Genomic DNA, 23,276 nt, shown 5'->3' with positions numbered 1-23,276 from the left:
GTGTGTCTGTTTTTGTGCCAGTACCATAGTGTCTTGATGATGACAGCTTTGTAATAGAGCTGGAAGTCCGGAATTGTGATGCCACCAGCTTTGCTTTTCTTTTTCAATATTCCTCTGGCTATTCGGGGTCTTTTCTGGTTCCATACAAATTTTAGGATTATTTGTTCCATTTCTTTGAAAAAAGTGGATGGTATTTTGATGGGGATTGCATTGAATGTGTAGATTGCTCTAGGTAGCATTGACATCTTCACAATATTTTCTTCCAATCCATGAGCATGGAACGTTTTTCCATTTCTTTGTGTCTCCCTCAACTTCTTTCATGAGTATTTTATAGTTTTCTGAGTACAGATCCTTTGCCTCTTTGGTTTGACTTATTCCTAGGTATCTTATGGTTTTGGGTGCAGTTGTACATGGGATCAACTCCTTAATTTCTCTTTCCTCTGTCTTGTTGTTGGTGTATAGGAATGCCACTGATTTCTGTGCATTGATTTTATATATCCTGCCACTTGACTGAATTCCTGTATGAGTTCTAGCAGTTTTGGGGTCGAGTCTTTTGGGTTTTCCACATAAAGTATCATATCATCTGTAAAGAGGGAGAGTTTGACTTCTTCCTTGCCGATTTGGATGCCTTTGATGTCTTTTTGTTGTCTGATTGCTGTGGCTAGGACTTCTAATACTATGTTGAAGAGCAGTGGTGATAGTGGACATCCCTGCCACGTTTCTGATCTTAGGGGGAAAGCTCTCAGTTTTTCCCCACTGAGAATGATGTCCGCTGTGGGTTTTTCACAGATGGCTTTTATGATATTGAGGTATGTACCCTCTATCCCTATACTCTGAAGAGTTTTGATCAAGGAAGGATGCTGTACTTTGTCAAATGCTTTTTCTGCATCCATTGAGAGGATCATATGATTCTTGTTCTTTCTTTTGTTAATGTATTGTACCATGTTGATTGATTTGCAGATGTTGAACTAACCTTGCAGCCCAGGGATAAATCCCACTTGGTCGTGGTGAGTAATCCTTTTAATGGACTGTTGGAATCCTATTGGCTAGTATTTTGGTGAGAATTTTTGCATCCATATCCATCAAGGATATTGGTCTGTAATTCTCCTTTTTGATAGGGTCTTTGTCTGGTTTGGGGTTCAAGGTAATGGTGGCCTCATAAAACAAGTTTGGAAGTTTTCCTTCCCTTTCTATTTCATGGAACAGTTTCAGAAGAATAAGTATTTATTCTTCTTTAAATGTTTGGTAGAACTCCCCTGGGAAGCCATCTGGCCCTGGACTTTTGTTTGTTGGGAGATTTTTGATGACTGCTTCAATTTCCTTAGTGGTTATAGGTCTGTTCAGGTTTTCTATTTCTTCCTGGTTCAGTTTTAGTAGTTGATAGATCTCAGGAATGCATCCATTTCTTCCAGGTTATCTAATTTGCTGGCATAGAGTTGTTCATAACATGTTCTTATAATTGTTTGTATTTCTTTGGTGTTGGTTATGATCTCTTTCATTCATGATTTTACTTATTTGGGTCATTTCTCTTTTCTTTTTGATAAGTCTGGCCAGGGGTTTATCAATCTTGTTAATTCTTCCAAAGAACCAGCTCCTAGTCTCGTTGATCTGTTCTACTGATCTTTTGGTTTCTATTTCATTGATTTCTGCTCTGATCTTTATTATTCCTCTTCTTCTGCTGGGTTTAGGCTTTATTTGCTATTCTTTCTCCAGCTTCTTTAGGTGTAGGGTTAGGTTGTGTACTTGAGACCTTTCTTGTTTCTTGAGAAAGGCTTATATTGCTATATACTTTCCTCTTAGGACTGCCTTTGCTGCATCCCAAAGATTTTGAACAGTTGTGTTTTCAGTTTCATTGGTTTCCATGAATTTTTTTAATTCTTCTTTAATTTCATGGTTGACCCATTCATTCCTTAGTAGGATGCTCTTTAGCCTCCATGTATTTGAGTTCTTTCTGACTTTCCTCTTGTGGTTGAGTTCTAATTTCAAAGCATTGTGGTCTGAATATATGCAGGGAATCATCCCAATCTTTTGCTACCAGTTGAGACCTGATTTATGACCTAGGATGTGATCTATTCTGGAGAATGTTCCATGGGCACTAGAGAAGAATGTGTATTCTGTTGCTTTGGGATGGAATGTTCTGAATATGTCTGTGAAGTCCATTTGGTCCAGTGTGTCATTTAAAGTCTTTATTTCCTTGTTGATCTTTTGCTTAGATGATCTGTCCATTTCAGTGAGGGAGGTGTTAAAGTCCCCCACTATTATTGTATTGTTGTCAATGTGTTTCTTTGCTTTTGTTATTAATTGCCTTATATTTGGCTGCTCCCATGTTAGGGGCTTAGATATTTACAACTCTTAGATCTTCTTGTTGGATAGGCCCTTTAAGTAGGATATAGTGTCCTTCCCCATCTCTTATTACAGTCTTTGGTTTAAAATCTAATGTGTCTGATACAAGGATTGCCACCCCAGCTTTCTTTTGGTGCCCATTAGCATGGTAAATTGTTTTCCACCCCCTCACTTTCAATCTGGGGTCGTCTTTGGGTCTAAAATGAGACTCTTGCAGACAGCATATCGATGGGTCTTGTTTTTTTATCCAATCTGATCGCCTGTGTCTTTTGATTGGGGTATTTAGCCCTGCACTTTCACTTTTACTAAATAGTTATTAGCAATTCGTTTAATGCAAATGTGAAATATAAGATTGGTAACAGATTCTTCCCTGTGAATCAAGCCTTCATTCAGTGAACAGTCTGGGTACTGCTCAGTTAGACATCATGCCTGCCCCATGTGATTGAACAGGGCTCATGCACCTGCATAGCTACCTGTTTTACCCGGAGGGGGTGCTGAGCTTGAGGGGTGATCAGCACTGGGCATCTGAAGGAGGGACCATCTGCTGCAATGACTTGGCTCATTAGGCTCTTGGCTCCTGCAGTTTCTAACAAAAATGCAAGTTCAGGGGCAGAGCTCTCTCCTGTGTCACTGCCCTGCCTCTTCCTTTTCATGTAATAAGATCGAATCACTTCGTCCAGAGAAGCTGGAGAAATATTCAGAGTATAGCAGCAGAAAGTATTGCCAGTAGGGTACTTGTTTGGACACGCCTCCTCTGCAGTGAGTGATGTCATCCTCAGCTGCGCTTGGCCCAAGATGCTTGGCGTGCTGTGGAGGTTGCTGCAGAGGGCCGGCAGCTTCAGTTAGAGGGCCTGCATGTGCGAGAGCACTCTCAGAGGTCCCGCTGCTTCTGCAGCAACTCCCAGTCCTGAGGCTGTCACAAGCATGGGCGTGAATTAAAACCCCCTCTGCATTCTGTGGATTGATGGATTCATAGGGCTCCAGAGACCTCAGAGATCCAAGTCTAAAAGCTCTCTCTTGACTTGCTAACAGTCTCACATTTATTAAACTTCAAATCCCAAGTCTCCTGACTTGTTTTTACTCCATTTTTGGGTGAACTCTGCTATAACTCCACATCCACAGGCATTGCTGAAGATGGGAAGGGTGTAGGTATCAATAATCAGACGAGGATATATTTAATAGGAAGCATGTTTTTAAAAACATTAAAACTTAAAGACACGTTTAATATCTTTGAAATTTTCTGTAGAATTATACACTTTCTGGCTTATATATGATAACAGTATCATCATCTCCTGTTAAAGTAGGATAATCTTAGTGTCAGTGGCTGAGCTGGATGTCTTAGAGGCCGAGGAACTGCCATCAGTTACTCAAAGGTCTCTTGACCTTGGGCATGACCTTAGGCATGGTCCTTAATCACCCTAAATTAAAGGTAGCATGAAAACCAACCCTGCCCTGAATGGTGGTGAATAGCACTTAGCACAAGGCCTGGCATTTAGGAAGCTATCAAAAAGTTGTAATTGGTGACAGTGAGGCAGGTGATGCAGTAGAGTCGTGCCCCCAGGAATTATTTATGCATGCATGGTGCTTTCTGTATTTGTATTGAAATCCCTGGTTTTCCGGGCTTTGTTCTACTTGATGAGTAATTCGTTTCTTCACACTCAGTTCTCAAGGTATGTAACTTTCTTTTTGTTGTGGTAAAATATATATAGCACACAATTTACCATTTTAACCATTTTTAAGTGTACAGTTCTGTAACATTAATTTTATTCACATTGTTGTGTAACCATTATTATCATCTACCTCCCTCCAGAATTTTTTTCATCTTCCCCAAGAGGAAGTGCTTTTTTTTTTTTTTAAATGGAGCTAGCAAGCTCAGAATGGAAGGGTGGGTTGGGGTCCTGTAACTCTGTCCATGCTCCAGGAGGCAGGGTTGGCAAAAGTTTGGCTGATGATGGTGATGAGGGCATGACCTTGAAGCCAGTTTAGAATGAAGCAGATGGGTAGGTAGATGAGTGGACGGAGAGATAAATATATTTCTTAAATAGGGTATTATTATATTGTCAGTTTAGTTAGAAACAATCAATGTAAGTAGAATTTTCCCATCCAAAAAGTGTGCTCTGCATGTGAAACCTTTTCTAAATGAGAAACTCAAAGATGGTCTCTGCATTAGTTTGCTAGGGCTGCCGTAACAAAATACCACAGTCTAAGTGGCTTAAACAACAGAAATTCACTATCTCACAGTTCTGGAAGCTGGAAGTCCAGACCAGTGTCTCCACAGGGTTGGTTTCTTCTGAGAAACCCCTCCTTGGCTTGTAGACGGCCATCTCTTCCCTTTTTCCTTTTATGATTGTTCTTTGGTGTGTGTCTATATCCAAATTTCCTCTTATAAGGATACCAGTCAAATTGTATTAGGGCTTACCCTCATGACTTCATTTTAACTTAATTATCTCTTTAAAGGTCCCGTGTGGTCACATTATGACATTCTGGGGGTTAGGACTTCAACATATGGATTCTGGGGTATGGGATGGGTGTGGGGGTGGTTACACAATTCAGTTATAACAGTCTCTGAAGATCCCTCTGATTCTAAAAATCCTCAAAATTCTCCCCAATTCCAGATGAAGCAGATGAAACCAGGCAACTGTGCCCTGGACGTGCACATTCCCCAAGGCACATGGTTATTGATAGAACGGTACGAATGCAGCGCTGGAGTCCAGAGACGGAATGTCCTACCATTTCTGAGCCATTCACATTACATTTTTCTTAGAGAGAAAGAATAACAAACAGAGACAGGGTATTTTAAGTGCACCCTCCTGTCTGCCAAGAATAATCCTGGTGTGCTGTGGAACTCAGTCCCTTCATGGCTACCCTGGATGCTGCACCTGCAGATGTCTTCCTTGGAAAAGGCAGCCACCTGGCTCCAAGATACTTCACATGGCTTTAAATGAACACAAGGCAGCTTGAAACATGGCCTCACTCTAGAAATAGAGTCAGAGGCCATTTCAGTCCAAGGGGAGAGGGCTGATGGCTAATTAAACTTCAGGAAGAGCCTTTTATTTATTTTTATTTTTTTTTAAAGATCTTATTTATTTATTTGACAGAGAGAGACAACACAAGCAGGGGGAGTGGGAGAGGGAGAGGCAGGCTCCCCACTGAGCAGGGAGCCTGATGCGGGGCTCGATCCCAGGACCCTGGGATCATGACCTGAGCCGAAGGCAGATGCTTAACGACTGAGCCACCCAGGTGCCCCAGGAAGAGCCTTTTAAAATGACATTTTAATTTCAGCTGTTGAATTGAGCTATTATCCAATGAGTTCTCTTTTTATTGTACACGATGCACTGGAAAACAGAACCTTTGTGGCTGTTTCTGTGCTGGAAACTACGTTGCTGTGTTAGAGTCATAATCACCTGGGGTGCTGGTAGCAGTGTTTATGCCTTTGCTATAATTTTTAACCACTTGCACTTTTTGTGTGATGATTTACTTGTGTGAGCAAAGACAGTTCAACTTTTCACCATGTTGTGACACTTGGTAGAGAAGAAAGAATGACAAGCCTGAGCAATGAGAGTTGATTTAAAAAAAAAAATCCATTAATGATAGTTATTTATACTAAAGCCCTATTCCCTGCATTTCCCTTCCATTTTTCTTCCTCCCCTCCTCCTTTCTTCCCCCTTCCCTCTCTCCACTCCTGATCTGGTCATATGGTTTATGGCAGTGTTACATCATCTCTCAGTGGCAGAATTCTCAATGAGAGACTTTGTGGTGAGCTGCCATTTTTCATCAAGTAGAATAATAAAGAAATTGTTGGCTTACCCATTGGCTATTTAAATGTATTTCATTAAATATCTGTGCAAAATTTTTAGTGCACATTGAGGAAATGTCATTTTGTTATAAGTTCCTATTTTCCAGATGGAATTTGCTTCTCTAATCTGTTTAGGAAATTGGAAGGTGCTGGTCTGTTTCAAAAAATTCATTCATCCCTTTCAATCATTAGTGGCTTCCTTTGTTGTTATCTCATATTCTCTTATTTTCATTAGAGCTATAATCCTTTCCAGCTCACTTACTCACCGGTACTGTTCTACTAATTGCTATTCATTCTACAATCATCAGTTATCATTCAGTATAAAAATGAGAAAGCATGAGCTAAGTGCTCTGTGAGCATTGGTATTCTGCAGAGGTTTCTAGGCAGACTCCGTCCATGAAATTTCCCTACCCCACGTAGATGTGAGACAGAAGAGCAAGTGCCTTTTAGAATGGAACAGTCAGAGCCCAAATTTCTGTAATGTATGCATGCTCTTGTTTTAGGTCTCTGAATTCAATCCTTTGACGTTCACCAGCGTAATCGAGTGTGAGAAGCCAAACAACGACCTGAGTAGGTTTCGTGGTTGCATGTGAGTATTGTACATATGCTTGAGCTTGCTGTTCTGTCACGCACGGTTCAAAAATACACATTTAATATTTTTTGCCCCATGTGTAGCCTTTTAGGAATGTTGCCCGTATCTGAGCCTTCTTGGTTGCTTATGGGACTGGTTTGTAAGATCCTGTCAGCAGTAGAAACTTGCCCACACTGCCTGTGATGAATAATTACTGCTTTTCCTACCTCTAGCTGGCCTGGGTAGGGTGAGGGGAACAAGGGAAGTATGGTTGACTACACATGGCCCCATTAAATGGAAGCATGGGGGCCACCCAGGAGGAGCCTGGGTGGGAAGCTCATTCATTCATTCACTTAGGTACTCAGTCACTGACTATTTATTGAGCCTCCGCTACATGATAGGCCCTATTGAGGGCTCTGAGAGTAATGCAGTGAAATGAATAGTAAAAAAAAAAAAAAAAAAAAAAAATTACTGCCTTCATGTTTATTTCATTCTAGTTTGGGGAAAAGAGAGACAATAAACAAACAAAATAAGTACAGTATATAACGTGTCAAATAGTTCAGTCCCTTGCTCCAAAAGGGAAAGACAAAAAAGGTGGATAAATGACACAGGATTGGCATGTGTTGTACTTGCTGAAGCTGGGCTGTGGGTACGTGGGAAATATTTGCTAGTCTCTCTACTTTCATGTTCATTCAGAAATTTCAATAACAATGTGTGTGTGTGTGTGTGTGTGTGTGTGTGTGTGTGTGTGTGTAGTCGGTTGGCTTGGGGGAAAAAATGGTAGAGGAGACGGAGTGTCAGCATGGAGTTGCTGAGTTGGGTGCCAGAGCTGCTGGGGGCAACCTCACAGAGAATGAATGAGATGTGTGTGCAAGAATATGGAGGACTTTAGGTTTGGCCTACCTGACTCACTGCTTGGCCTCTTGGGGCCTTAGTCTGCTCTCCCAGGCTTAGCTCTCCTGTGTGGAGAATTTGGGGCCTTCTCTCTGCTGGCTTTCCTGCCTGAGGTGCGAGCTGACTGGTCTAACTGCTTTGTGGTCCAGGCACAGCGTGGCCCCACAGATATGTGGGGGTGAGGCAGGGTGCTCTGCTTCTGAAGTGGGCTCCATTTCCAAGGCCTCTCAGTGTATGTTTGAATCTTCGGGTTCACTGGCACATCCAGCCTTGTTGCGTGTGCCCACGCACAGTAGACTTCCTGTCATACTGCGGGGTGATCAATGAATGAAAAGTTTTAATAGTAAACAGTGAAATGTGTGTGCTGCCAAGAGAGGACCCAGTCATGCACCAAAATTGCTGATCCATGCCTGAAGATCAGAACTTGGAAAATGTTAGGTCACCCCTTAAAGGAACCAATTAAAAGAAGATAAAATTCATTAAGAAAAATGTTAAAATGTAGTATGTAAAATTTAGAGGGAGAATACTCAACTATGCATATGTAACTTGGCTGCTGTGGATTTTGCACCCTCCCATGGCCCCCTGGGCCGTCTTCTATAGGCCTGCTGACCCATTGTCCCCCGGACTTCACACATGGCACCATTCTCAGCACCACTGTGAATCTCCAGGGCCACGTCAGCTAAATGGAGCAGATGCTGGGTTTCCAAAGACCCTGAAATAACCACGTTGAAGGGTGGTGAAGGCATCTTCTAGGGAGAATGGTCTATGCACATTCTTGCTCATAGGGTAATTTGGGGGGGCCAACTCTACCAAAGAAAAAGGGTAGACATCCTTCACCAAAGACTGTACTCCTCTCTTATGGTCTGTCTTCTCTTCTGTGGGGGTTCCTCCAAAGCCCCTGAAAGATGCAGGACTCCTGTGCTTTGATGACTATTCTCACACTTTTGTTGCCTGCTCTTGAGTTGGATTAACCCTAAGTCAGCAGCTGTCAGTCCTGCCCTCTAGGAACTACTTTCATCATAGGGATATTAAACAAGTCCAGCTTAGTGCTGAGGCTGGCAAGCTCTGGAGCCCACACTTTCTAGCTAGATAAACTTGGGCAATCTACTTAACTTTATTCATCTGTATAATGGGGAGGATCACGGGACCCCCCTCAAGTCCTTGGGGCAAAGTTTAATCAGTTTAATACCAGAAAGCTTTCAGAAGGGTGCTTTATAAATATTTGCCACTATTATGGTCATTGCTGCTATTGTTAATATTATTACTGTTACAGATAATACCATAGAGCAGGGAGATAAAAGGATCAGGAGAGAGGTGTAAGTGAGAACACGAATGTACCCAGGGGAAGAGGTCCAGTTGGAAAGTGAGGGTGATTTGTCTTCAGTGTGTATATTAGGAGAAGCCATAGAAGGAAGGGAATGGGGTTTTGAGATTTCCTGAATTTGAGGAGCTGGCAAGTGCCTCAGGTGGAGTGAATGTGGGCCAGAACTTCAGGGAAATAGGAGCTAAAGATGAAGATTTGAAGACCCTCTGCCTAGAGGTCATGTATGAAGTCAGGGAAGTGGCCTGGGAACATGGGACAGAGGGCTAGGGAAGAAAGGAAAGGAATAAAGACAGAACAACCCCACAGTCAAGAGCAAGCATCCTTGGGTGTGATGGGGTGTGGTTCCATGGGCAATGTACAATGGTGGAAGCAGAACAGGGACATTCAGAAGATCTGCATGCCACACTCCAGGGGCAGCCCAAGGAACGGGAGGGCCACACCATTGGAGTGTAGACCCAGAGGGGCAGAGTCCAGATTGCAGGAGATAGAAGAGGAATTATATTTTTCCACTACTCTTTCTAGAAACATGGCTTAAAAAGAAGGAACAGGGCCAGAGATGAAAGCCTCAAAGAAAGGGGAAGGGCTTTTATTAGGAAAAGAGAAGATAACAAAAAGCCAGGCTGGCGGAGATCTCCATGTGGGCAATGCTGACTTTCTGGTGTGGGAAGTTGGTGATCAGTGAGGGGTAGCGTCCCCTGGTTCCTTGCTCACCCCCAGCACCTGCACCACCTCCATGCCCAACCCTCAGCTGACTCAGCCCCCCAGCCACCTCTTTCTTTGGAAGATGGCTGCTTGAGTGGGCGTCATTTTGCCCCTCCAACAAATGTTCCTAACATGAGTGACCTCACTGGCCCATCTCCCAAGAAAGAAAGGAAAGAAGGGCCACTCCCCACTGAATGAATCTTTCCCCACTCTGCTCTCTAGTTTTGCCGTGCTTTCTCCTTACTTTCTCCCAACAAATTGTCCTGCACTGAGGCTCACCTCTGAGTCTGGTCCCAAATCCTGCTAAGACAGTCTAGGTGCTGCCAGTTCAGGCCAGTGCATACCTAGACTGTTGTTTAACTGTGATTTACCATTTCTACCAAGCCAGGAATTTTGGATTGGCCACTGGAAGGTCGGGGTGCCGATGGGCCTCTCTCCCAGCAGGCCAACTCACGCAGGGTCTCTGGAGGTGGGCACAGGTGACCGTGTATTAAAGTTTCTCCCTCTGGTGCCTCTGGCTCAGCCAGCATGCGCAGCCCTGCCCCCCAGCCAGGCTGAAGTGCTCCAGGAAGAGTGAGGGGAGTGGAGGGCAGGTAACTGGAGTGTCAGGGGAGGGGCCTGTTCCTCCCCTGAGAGAAGGGAGGCCCCAGTTCCCATACTGGTCCTGATGCTCAGGGCTGGGGCTAACTTGGGTGGTAGATCTGCAGTTCAGACCCAGGGAGCAGATCAGCAGCCAGTTCCCTGGTTTGCTGGCTTGCTGGATTTCATTATCTGCTGAGGATGGCCTCCCTTCAGCCTTGACTCAGCCCCTGCCCTGTAGCCTCACTCCAGCCAGGGAGCCCAGGCCAAGCCCAGCCGCCATTTATACCAGCAATACCAGTTTCACTCATATTTGGACCAGCCAATCTGAACTCAAAACTTTAGCCATTTGCACTTTTTAAAGAGACCTAAGCTTGGGTTTACTACAAAAAGACCCAAGTCTGAATTCTAGCTTTGCCCACTCACTGGGCAAATTATTCTGCATTTCTGAATGTGGCTTCCTCCTAATGCTGGAAATAACAGTGGCTGACATGAGAATGGAGGAAAAGAATATGGGTGAAGCGTGAGGTGAATTATTTTTTTTCTTTTTTTTTTTTTAACTGTTTTTATTAGTATACAGGTAAGAAAATACAGAAACTCTAAGATAGGCTTAAAATATTCCAACAAAAAGTAAGATCATGTATTTTGAAATTAAGAAAGAAAGAAATTCACTGTGTGCAAGGCAACAATTCAAATAATCTTTTAACTATCTGTGAAGGAAGCATGAGGTGAATTAGAACATGTCATGCAAGAGAGTGGTGTTAGCCATGGTATGTTATTCCACTGAGATGAATTGTCTTCACTAGGAATATTTTTAGAGATAGAAAGTACATTAGTGATTGCCAGGGTTTGGGAGTGGAAGGGGAATGGGGGTGACTGCCAATGGGTTTGGGGTTTCTTTTTGGGGTGATGAATATGTTCTAAAATTAGCTGGTAGTGATAGCTGCACAACTCCGTGAATATACAAAAACAAAAACAAAACAAAATGCTTAACCATACACTTTAAATGGGTGAATTTTATGGTAAGTGAAATGTATTTCAAGCTGTTAAAATTTAAAAAAAAGTGTTAGGAGCTTCATTATTCAAGTGCACCTTAATGCTCACTGTTGTTTACTACAATCCCACAGTTAAGCACTAATGAAATCCTGTTCTTCACTCCTGCGGGCGCCCTCTCCCTGCCCCAACGCACTGCAGCCCAGAGAGACCACTGTGAATGGAGACCAGCTCAGTGGCCAAGTGCCCCAGCAGCTCAGGGCACCTTGCTCAGCTGTGCTCAGCCAATGTCATGGCATATGGTGGGTGACCTTTGGAGCCACCAGTCAACCAAACATTTTCATTTGCCTTTAGGAATAAAGCAGAGAGGTTGGTTGGTTTAGTCTGGTGTAAAATTCCATTTCAAATTGTAAACCCAGGTTCCATTTCTGATTCCAAAGTCTTCCACAGAGTAAGTCCTGAGCTCCCTCCCTGCACGCTGCAGAGCCTTATATGACCACATACGGCTGGGAACCTGCCATTGCAAACCTGGGCATGCTTGTTGGGGTAGCCTCCCTGCCCCGCAGATGACACGATCCATCACCACTCTCACCCTGTAAGAGGTAGCATCAGAACCTGTTGTAGGAGAACCCTCATGGGCCCTCACCCCTCCAGCCCAGTGTCTGGACAGAGCTATGTGTGGGCTTATGTCCAAGATGTACTCACTACCAATGACCAGGCATTAAGATGAACTATAACTGTACTAAATGGACTCATTAAAACTGGAAAATACTTATTTTACCTTGACACCTTTAATTGACATATTTACATCTCAGGAAAATCCATCATTGGCACAAAACACACAATTGGGTTATTTCTACACTTACATCAGATAAACAAAAACCTGAGCAACTATTATCTTAAAGAAAATTCTGCCCAGGGTTTGGCCGTGGAAGGAATTATCTATTATTTCTTTCTCCCTACCTCTGTGACTCAGAGTTCCCTTTGGCCGCAGATCTGGCACTCAAATTCACATTAGTGGAGGGCGGTCTTTTTGCTAAGGTCATTTGAAACAGGAGTGGGTGAAGGCACGAGAGTTCATAGCAGCTGAGCTGTCACCACCGTGAGGCCCAGTGGTCCCAGGGCAGGAGTGGCCACCTGGACTCACGTCAAGAGGGTCACCTGGGGAGCCTCCTAGCCCTGGTCTAGGGACATGCCCAACCCAATATTCACTCCTCAAAAGGAGCCAAGGAATGAGCTCCTCATCCTCCCTTGCCTGTGTTCACTCCCCTGTCCTTCTGACATAACCATTGGATGGACCCAACCTAAAGCTGAGGGCAAGGCAGCCTCCAGCATTTGCCAGGCTCTGAGGTAGACATCAGCGATGCTGAACAGAATAAGATTTGAGGAGCTCATATTCAGAAGTGGACACAAACAAGGAGGCATCAAAGAACTGCAGTTTTCTGGCTGCAGGGCCTGGGGAGCTTAACCCACAGAACCTTCCTGAAGGCTGTAAATGTGAGTCCAGGCTAGCAGGCCATGCTCCTCCAGGCTAACCAGCTGCATGGGTATGAGAGGCGGCATGGGTAGAAGGATGTGCACTGTGAGGTGGCTGGAGCCCAAAGCCTGGATAGGAAGGGCCCACAAAGGTGGGCAGAACTGGCTGGGCCATGTATGTCAAGCATGAAGAAGTAAGGCGCTCACACAGGATGCACCCAGGAGAATGCAACGTTCAGATGCACACACTGAAAGGTTGCTCTGGTGACTGTGTGAGAAATGGATAGGAGGGACCAAGGCTGGTGGCATCCAGGCCAGCAAGGGGTATGTTACAGGCTCTAAGCAGAGAAATCCTGGAAGCCTGAATTAGGGCGGTGATGCACAGACGGAGGGAGAAGAAGGTGGATTCAAGAAACAACCAGTGAGGAGGGTAAAATTAAGGACTGACATTTGAGTGGGTGTAAAAATGAGGGAGGAGGGGTCAAGAAGGGCACCCAAGGATGCTGGTCAGGTGACCAGGGTGAGGGTGGACCACTATCTGGCGTGGAGCAGGGAGGAGGGCCCAGGTGCTGGGGAAGGAAAGGACTGCTGGCTGCCGTCCAAGGTCCCTGAACTTACACCCTACTGCCTGTGGCCCTGGGGGCAACTGGGCAGCAGCAAATACACCTTGCACCTCTGTGTTTGAACTGATGGATTGCTACCCTATTGCTGGTCCCTGTCAGCACCTTCATATGCTCAGAGGAATGAGCCTTGATGCACAAAACTCATTATGAACAGCAAGTGCTGATAGGGAAACACGACATCTCCTGACATCTCCTGAGCAAGAGCAGTCTGCTGAATGCTCGTTAGCCGAACTCTGCCATTTCCCCAGGAGCTTACACGTGGCCCTTCCCAGTGCACAGGACATTCTCACCAAACAGCTCTCTCATCACGCTTATACTTTGGAACAGTTTTGATTTAGAAGAGATTGGTTTGATGAGTCAGGAGGCCAGGAGACTTGAACTAGAGGCTTAGATGAATTGTTTAAGGATGTGTCAGTTTGTTCAGGCTCACCATAGACCAGGCAGCTTGGACAACAGAAATTTATTATCTCACATTTCCGGAGGCTGGAAGTCTGAGGTCAAAGTGTCAGCAGGACCAGTTTCTCCTGAGGTCTCTCTCCTTGACGTGCGGATGGTCTTCTTCTCCCTGTGTCTTCACATGGTCTTAACCTATACATTTGTCTATCTCTGTGTCCAAATTTCTCTTTATAAGGACACCAGTCACAGGGTTAGAGCTCATCTGTGTGACCTCATTTTTTTATTTTTTTTAATATATTTTTCAATATTCTTTTATATTTTCTTTTTTTTTTTTTTTGTTTGACGTTCTTTTTTTTTTTTTTTAATTTTTTATTGTTATGTTAATCCCCGTACATTACATCATTAGTTTTAGATATAGTGTTCCATGATTCATTGTTTGTGCATAACACCCAGTGCTCCATGCAGAACGTGCCCTCCTCAATACCCATCACCAGGCTGACCCATCCTCCCAACCCCCTCCCCTCTAGAACCCTCAGTTTGTTTTTCAGAGTCCATCGTCGCTCATGGTTCTTCTCCCCCTCCGATTTCCCCCCCTTCATTCTTCCCCTCCTGCTACATTCTTCTTCTTTTTTTCTTTCTTAACATATATTGCATTATTTGTTTCAGAGGTACAGATCTGAGATTCAACAGTCCTGCACAATTCACAGCGCTTACCAGAACACATACCCTCCCCAGTGTCCATCACCCAGTCACCCCATCCCTCCCACCCCACCCCCCACTCCAGCAACCCTCAGTTTGTTTCCTGAGATTAAGAATTCCTCATATCAGTGAGGTCATATGATACATGTCTTTCTCTGTTTGACTTATTTCGCTCAGCATAATACCCTCCAGTTCCATCCACGTCGTTGCAAATGGCAAGATCTCATTCCTTTTGATGGCTGCATAATATTCCATTGTATATATATACCACATCTTCTTTAGCCATTCATCTGTTGATGGACATCTTGGCTCTTTCCACAGTTTGGCTATTGTGGACATTGCTGCTATAAACATCGGGGTGCACGTAGCCTTTCGGGTCCCTACTTTTGTATCTTTGGGGTAAATACCCAGGAGTGCAATTGCTGGATCATATGGTAGCTCTATTTTCAACTTTTTGAGGAACCTCCATACTGTTTTCCAGAGTGGCTGCACCAGCTTGCATTCCCACCAACAGTGTAGGAGGGTTCCCCTTTCTCCGCATCCCCGCCAACATCTGTCATTTCCTGACTTGTTCATTTTAGCCATTCTGACTGGTGTGAGGTGGTATCTCATTGAGGTTTTGATTTGGATTTCCCTGATGCCGAGCGATATTGAACACTTTTTCATGTGTCTGTTGGCCATTTGGATGTCTTCTTTGGAGAAATGTCTGTTCATGTCTTCTGCCCATTTCTTGATTGGATTCTTTGTTCTTTTGGTGTTGAGTTTGATGAGTTCTTTATAGATTTTGGATACTAGCCCTTTATCTGATATGTCATTTGCAAATATCTTCTCCCATTCTGTCAGTTGTCTTTTGGTTTTGTTGACTGTTTCCTTTGCTTTGCAAAAGCTTTTTATCTTGATGAAGTCCCAATAGTTCATTTTTGCCCTTGCTTCCCTTGCCTTTGGCGATGTTTCTAGGAAGAAGTTGCTGCGGCTGAGGTCGAAGAGGTTGCTGCCTGTGTTCTCCTTTAGGATTTTGATGGACTCCTGTGTGTGACCTCATTTTTTTAAAAGATTTTATTTATTTATTTGACAGAGAGAGAAACAGCAAGAGAGGGAACACAAGCAGGGGGAGTGGGAGAGGGAGAAGCTGACTCCCCACTGAGCAGGGAGCCAGATTCGGGGCTCTATCCCAGGACCCTGGGATCATGACCTGAGCTGAAGGCAGATGCTTAACAACTGAGCCACCGAGGTGCCCCTGTATGACCTCATTTTTAAAGACTATGTCCAAACGTGGCCACATTCTGAGGTACTGGGGGTTAGGACCTCAACAAATGAATTCCAAGGCAGAGAGCACACCTCAACCCATAACAGAGAGGTAGGTGTTGAGAACAACCCGATGGGGTGCGTCTTCCTGGAATCAGGCCTCATCCCTGCTTGGCCCTGGGTCTGTGTTGCCCCCAGAGAGTACTTTTCCTCTCAGAAGTCCAAGGCAGGGCTTCAGCTTTTCCCTTGTTCTCCAGTTGTCCTGCTGGAGCTTGGCCTGCCTTGCTCCCACTTCTAACACAGGGCCCATCCACTCAGGAAAGGCCATTCCTGTCCATGCACTGCCTGTCCTTGTGGCAGCAATCTTCATAGGCCTGTGCAGCCCCTGGTAACCACCTCTGGTCTGGTGTGGTCTGATTAGAAAGCACAGTATCGCTGAAAAGTGTATGTTATGTCGAAGAAAGCTTAATATAAAATATTTTTCTCATTTCTATTCAGTTCATCTTTTATTCTGAATAAGCATGAGTGGAACTTTGACTCAAACTGTTTGTTTTTTACTATTGTTCCTCAGAAATAGTTTCCATGTCCAGCCAAGAGAACTGTGGCCACAGGCATCCTCTCATTCCAGACATGGGAATGGTGTTTTGTGTGTACCATCTTTTTTTTTTTTTTTTTAAAGATTTTATTTATTTGACAGAGAGAGACATAGAGAGGGAACACAAGCAGGGGGAGCGGGAGAGGGAGAAGCAGGCTTCCCGCTGAGCAGGGAGCCCGATGCGGGGCTCGATCCCAGGACCCTGGGATCATGACCTGAGCCGAAGGCAGACGCTTAACGACTGAGCCACCCAGGCGCCCCATTGTGTGTACCATCTTATGCATGCTGGTGTCTTGATGCATTAGCCAACAATGAGGTTTCCAGTCTTCAATCTTTTTTAAAGAAAAACCTGTCCTGGAATTGCCAAAGGGGAGGGGGTATTGACACAGTGTTGTTTGAACACTCTTCTGTGTTCCTTGCATGCCACCAGAAGAATTGGTGCTGTATCAGTTAAATAACAGGCTTGTGGAAAATACATCCCCCTAGCATGAATTCTGGCTTTGTCTTTATGACTTAGCCTCTCTTCTTCACCAGAAAATATATTCATTTCCCTGGTTGTGAAGAACATGGGTTGTGTCTGAGATTGGGTGGTAGTCCTGCCCCTCATGACAGCAACCAGGGTCCAGATGTGGCAGCAAGTATTGTTTCCCCAGAAACCTTCTGTGCTTCCTCTGACTTTATACTCCCCAGAACAGTTCTACTGTCCATGTCAGTGACAGCGTTAGGAGGTGGTGGGAGGGAAAATACCTGCAGGTGTCCTTGGTGAGCTTTAAGAACCACAGAGGAGTCTGAGCTATGTGTGTGGGGGAGGGATGGGGAGGCTGTCTACTGATGATGCGAGAAGATGGCTTTTCTGAAGTCCACTTTAGAGGCACTGCCTGGTGTAGCTTAGGCTGGGCCCTGCTCTAGTTCTGGAAGCCTCCAAGGCCTCCCCTGTGTGTTCATCAGGCTCCGGGACCAGATCTGTCCCAGTGTGATCCTAGCATAGGGTGATTCTGGTCAGCATGGATGATGATGAGGCCATCTTTAGTGGATCGAGAGGACAAGTTTGAAAACCAGTGCCTTAAACTTGAACTATCCCTCTGACTCAAAACAACGAGGAAATCCAATTAATAAAATGGAATATACCACATTTCAAATTTAATGTATTAATATCTCTAATAAATTCATGACTTTCTATAAGAAGGATGTAGAAAATATTGCTGAAACTAATACAATTCCCTTTTCTAAATCTGTTGCATTTCTATACACCAATAATGAAGAAGCAGAAATAGAAATTAAGGAATCAATCCCATTTACAATTGCACCAAAACAGTAAGTTACCTAGGAGTAAATCTAACCAAAAAGATGAAAGACCTGTACTCTGAAAACTATAAAACACTGATGAAAGAAATTGAAGAGGACACAAAGAAATGGAAAAGCATTCCATGCTCATGGATTGGAAGAACAAACATTGTTAAGATGTCTCTATTAACCAAAGCAATCTACACATTTATTTTTTTTTTAATTTTTTATTTATTTGACAGAGAGAGACACAGTGAGAGAGGGAACACAAGCAGGGGGAGTGGGAGAGGGAGAAGCAGGCTTCCCCACTGAGCAGGGAGCCCAATGCGGGGCTCGATCCCAGGACCCTGGGATCATGACCCGAGCCGAAGGCAGACGCTTAATGACTGAGCCACCCAGGCGCCCCAAAGCAATCTACACATTTAATGCAATCCCTATCAAAATACCAACAGCAGTTTTAACAGAGCTAGAAAAAACAGTCCTAAAATTTATATGGAACACAAAAGACCCCAAATAGCCAAAGAAATCTTGAAAAAGAGGAGTAAAGGTGGAGGCATCACAATTCCGGACTTCAAGTTATATTACAAAGCTATAGGGGTCAAGATAGTATGGTACTAGCACAAAAACAGATACAGATCAATGGAACAGAATAGAATTGGACCCACAACTCTATGGTCAACCAATCTTTCACAAAGCAGGAAAGAATATCCAAGGGAAAAAACAGTTTTTTTAACAAATTGTGTTAAGAAAACTAGACAACAATATGCAGAAGAATGAAACTGGACCACTTTCTTACACCATACACAAAAATAAATTCAAAATGAATGAAAGACCTAAATGTGAGACAGGAAACCATTAAAATTCTAGAGGAGAGCACAGGCAGTAACCACTTTGGCATCAGCTGTCACAGCTTCTTACTAGATATGTCTTCTAAGCAAGGGAAACAAAACCAAAAATGAACTATTGGGATATCATCAAGATAAAAAGGTTCTGCACAGCAAAGGAAACAATCAACAAAACTAAAAGGCAGCCTATGGAATGGGAGAAGATATTTGTGAATGACATATCTGATGAAGGGTTAGTATCTAAAATCTAGGAAGATCTTATCAAACTCAACACCCCAAAAACCAATAATCCAATTAAAAATGTCCAGAAGACACGAATAGATATTTTTCCAAAGAATACATGCAGATGGCCAATAGACTCATGAAAAGATGCTCAACATCACTCATCATCAGGGAAATACAAATCAAAACTACAATGTGATATCACTTCACACCTGTCAGAATGGCTAAAATCAACAACACTAGAAACAACAGGTATTGGAGAAGATGTGGGGAAAGAGGAACCCTCCTACACTGTTGGTGGGAATGCAAACTGGTGTGGCCACTCTGGAAAACAGTATGGAAGTTCCTCAAAAAGTTAAAAATAGAATTACCCTAGGATCCAGCAATTGCGCTATTAGGTATTTACTCAAAGAATACAAAAGTACTAATTCAAAGGGATACATGCCCCCAATGTTTATAGCCGCAGTATCTACAATAGCCAAATAATGATCAATCAATTGATGGATAAAGAAGAAATACACACACACACACACACACACACACACAGGAATATTACTCAGCCATAAAAAGAATGAAATCTTGCTATTTGCTAATGATGTGGGTGGAGCTAGAGTGTATTATGCTAAGCGAAGTAAGTCAGTCAGAGAAAGACAAATACCATATGATTTGACTCATGTATGGAATTTAAGAAACAAAACAATGAGTAGAGGGGAGAAAAAGAGAGAGAGGGGCAAACCAAGAAATAGACTCTTAACTATAGGAACAGACTGATGGTTAGCAGAGGGGAGGTTGGAGGAGGAATGAGTTAAATTGGTGATGGGGATTAAGGCGTGCACTTGTGATGAGCACAGGGTGTTATACTGTATATAACAGTGTGTTGTAGTATATTGTAGACTTGAAAGGAATATTACACTGTATGTTAACTAGCTGGAATTTAAATAAAAACTTATAAAGAATAATTTGTGTATTTGTGACAACACAAGGTACTGATGAGAAGCAGTGTTCTCTATGATGAGCAGGAAGTGGGCACGGGACCACGTAGCAGCCTTCCCTCACCAACTTCTCACTCAGTCTCACAGTTCCCAGGTCTGCCCTTTCTAGCTGTGGTCTGTCCCTGTGATGAAAACAAACCTGATGCTGACACCAATTCATACATGTGGGTTTTTCCTACATATCAAGCAATTCTGTGACACCAGCTGGGTGTCCTGTAATTTAACTCAATTCTGACACTCCCTGGAGACTGTGTCAGATCTCACAGGTTAAGGCTCAGTTCCACAAGACTTCCTCACTTCTGATGCCAGCTACAAGTCCATGCTGTCACCTGTTCTTCTGACTAACCTGCTATAAATCAGAGGTTCCCGTAATCACCTTTTCAGGTTCAATTAATTTGCTAGAGCATCTCACAGAACTCAGGAAACTATTTGCTTACTGTTTACCAGTTTATTATAAAATGATATGATAAAGGATACAGGTGAATAGCCAGATAGAAGAGATGCATGAGCAAGGAATGTGGGAAGGGGTGCAGAGCTTCTGTGCCCTCTCTGAGCATACCACTCTTCCAGCACCTCCGTGTGTTCACCAACCCAGAAGTTCTCTGAACCCCTTACTATTGGGATTTTATGGAGGCTTCATCACATAGGCATGATCAGTTATTAACTTAATTTCCAGCCGCTCTGCACTCTCTAGAGAATGGAAAGGTGAGGCTGAAAACTCTTAAGTTTCTAGTCATGGCTTGGTCTTTCTGCTGACTAAACTGCATCCAGGAGCCCACCTAGAGTGGCTTCATAAGAACAAAAGATACTCCTGTCACCCAGGAAATTAAAAAGGATGTAGTATCCTATGTCAGGAAAAACTGGGTTCAGAGATGCTCCTAGTGCTCTTATCACTTGGGAAATTACAAGAGTTTGAGGAGTCCTATGCTGGGAACTGGGGTCAAAGACTAAGTACTAGAACAAAAGATCCTGCTAGCACCCCTACATACCAGGGTTTTTAGGAGCCCTGTGTTAGGAACAGGGGGCACAAACATATCTGTCTTACTATTTCACAAAGCCCATGGACAAAAGAAACATCAGGCTGTTGAGAAACCTCTAGAAGCCCACTTACTAGTGAGCATCAGCTCCCTCTCAGCTCTTGCAGAGATCCACGGAGACAAGCCACCCAGTCCTGGAGTTCCCAGCATCCAGGCCTTCCTTCCCCGAGGCAGTGCTCCTTGAGCTGCAAGGTGCACGTAAGCATCCATGTGATGTCTGCCTCCTATTCCTCGACAGCATACACGACAATGGGAAAAAGGCCGGGCTGTATAAAGAAAACCTGCTGCTGCGAGGATGTACCATCAGAAACACAGAAGCTGTTGTCGGCATCGTCATCTATGCAGGTAGGCATGGCCGTGGCACGCGCGGTCCACGACACTGCTGGCTTGCCACCCACGCTGTGTGTCCTTGAACGTTGCCCCTTGCTCTTTTTTTTTCTTTTCTGATTATAAAAGTAGCACAAAGACATTGTAAAAATTTAGAAAACCCAGAAAACAGAAAGAAGCAAAATTTCTAATAGTAGCTCAACCAAAGTGTTCTCTCTTAGCATTTTAGCTTATTTTTTTCCATTGTTTCTCCACGGTGGTTACATATTTGGGATTCATTTCATACCCTGCAGTTTTGAATGAACTTATCCTGTAAGTATGATTGGATGGCAGCACTGTCCTTCAGTCCATGAGTCAGGGTGCCATCGCTCTGCTGTTGGGCACCGACTTACTGCATCCCTCACGCTCCCCGTACAGGACATGAAACCAAGGCTCTGCTGAACAACAGCGGGCCCCGTTACAAGCGCAGCCAGCTTGAGAGGCAGATGAACTGCGATGTGCTCTGGTGTGTCCTCCTCCTCGTTTGTATGTCTCTGTTTTCTGCGGTTGGTAAGTCTCCTTCATGGGTCACGAATAAGAGGGCACTGCCGGACAGTCTCCAGGTGAGCCCAGTGGGCTGCCGACGACTCATTCTGACCCAGCACTCTAAAGTTAAAACACGCATTTGTCATCCACTTAGACTCAAGGGCTGCTTGCATCCACACAGGCCATGTTAGAGATGCCTAGATGAATGTTAATGTTATTTTTCAAATTTGCAACTTCTTGGATGGAAAAATGGTTTAATCCCACTGGTTATAATGATTCCAGTAGAAGAAGTATTAGTAACCTGGTGATAAACTGAGAATAATTTAGCAGGAGAAGCACAAATGCTCCCCATGAGAACTCCATGAGGAAAGGAAAAAAAAGCCTTTGGGTCTTAAGAAGGACCTAAGCATTAGCTGGCACATGGGCTGTGGTGCTGTCCAGCCTCTGATGGCCTCCAGACCTGGTCTGCTGCCTTGGGAGTGCCTTGCAGGGGACTGTGTTTCACCTCTGGGTGAATGATCTTCACCACATCCCCTGCTCAGCGACCATCATGAAGCAGATGAGTGTGATGTGGTCTTGGAGCTCAGTGGTGAAAGACATAGGTGTACGGGACACGGAAAGGGCTTCTGTTATCAGGTGTGGGACCCAGCTGATGAAACACTGTGCAATGCCATTGGCTCCTGAGAGTCCGTGACATGTGCAATTTGAATCTGTAGGAAGGGTCGATAATGGGCAATATCCAGGGCCGACTGACAAGACTGGTGTTTTGTGAGGCACACGCTGGGAAAATTCCTCTTTGGGGATTTTCCCATTGGTGGCTGCCAGCACATACCCAATTTCTGCCTCATGACCAGCATGCTTTTCAGTGCCAATAATGGGAAATGCCTGGTGTGAGGAAGGATCCAAGAACCAGTGCCTTCCAGCAGTCTGACTGTGGGTGCCAACAGCACCTGCCATGCGCTTTTGCTTTCTTACATGGCAAGGCACGCTAACGAGACCCAGTGTGCCTGTGTCCATGGCCTTACAGTTTTGCTTTACTTTGCACTAGCCGTGTCTTATTTTCCCATTGGGTGAATGATGTTTCTTTTCGAACGTTGCTGTAGGACACGGACTGTGGGTACGGCGGTATCGAGAGAAGAAGTCATTATTTGATGTCCCTGAGTCTGATGGCAGCTCTTTATCCCCAGTCACAGCTGCAGTTTACTCGTTTTTGACAATGATAATAGTTCTGCAGGTAACAGTACTAAGTACCATATGATAATTGCTTTACTTTTCTGGTAAGAACTTTAAAGTCATCACACTCTGCTAAGAATATCCTATAAATTCTGCATCTGGGAGGACCACAGATATACCTGCCTAATGTGCTGCTTCTTACTTTTCCACCTAATTTATCTATAGGGTCTTTTTTGGGTGCTTTTCAAGTTAACATTCTCCTTTGCCGTTCCTAAGATTCTTAGGCCTTACGGGGTTGGTTTTGGATTATTGTGTTTGTTTTATTTTTCCATTCCATTACTTCATAAAAAAAAAAAAAGCCCTAAATTTTATTTTGGGATAATTTTAAGATTTACAGACAAGTTGCAAAAAATAGTACAGAGAGTTCCCATATGTCCTTTACCCAGAGTCCCCTAATGTGACTATATTATGTTACTATGCTACATTGTCGAAACCAACTTTGGTACTTTGCCATAAATTCTAGATGCCATTTGGATTCTACTAGTCTTTGCACTGATGTGCTTTATCTGTTCCAGGATTCAATTCCGGATATCACAATTGCATTTTGCAGCATTGTTTTTTATTATTTTTATTAC

The 23,276-nt window shown here is 43.9% G+C and overlaps 1 protein-coding gene across 1 annotated transcript in view; it reads left to right on the top strand.

Annotated features, from left to right (window-relative positions):
- Positions 1–23,276, top strand: part of ATP10A (ATPase phospholipid transporting 10A (putative)) — a 198,050-nt gene that overhangs the window by 126,885 nt on the left and 47,889 nt on the right. Inside the window, 4 exon segments of the mRNA XM_036096087.2 lie at positions 6,643–6,728; positions 20,855–20,961; positions 21,361–21,492; positions 22,572–22,702. Coding sequence (XP_035951980.1) covers positions 6,643–6,728; positions 20,855–20,961; positions 21,361–21,492; positions 22,572–22,702 — 456 coding nt within the window.

Source organism: Halichoerus grypus, chromosome 8 (genome assembly GCF_964656455.1).
Source record: "Halichoerus grypus chromosome 8, mHalGry1.hap1.1, whole genome shotgun sequence".
Taxonomy (NCBI): domain Eukaryota; kingdom Metazoa; phylum Chordata; class Mammalia; order Carnivora; family Phocidae; genus Halichoerus; species Halichoerus grypus.
The sequence above is the reverse complement of the archived record's forward strand: the minus strand, read 5'-3'. Positions and strand labels throughout refer to the sequence as shown.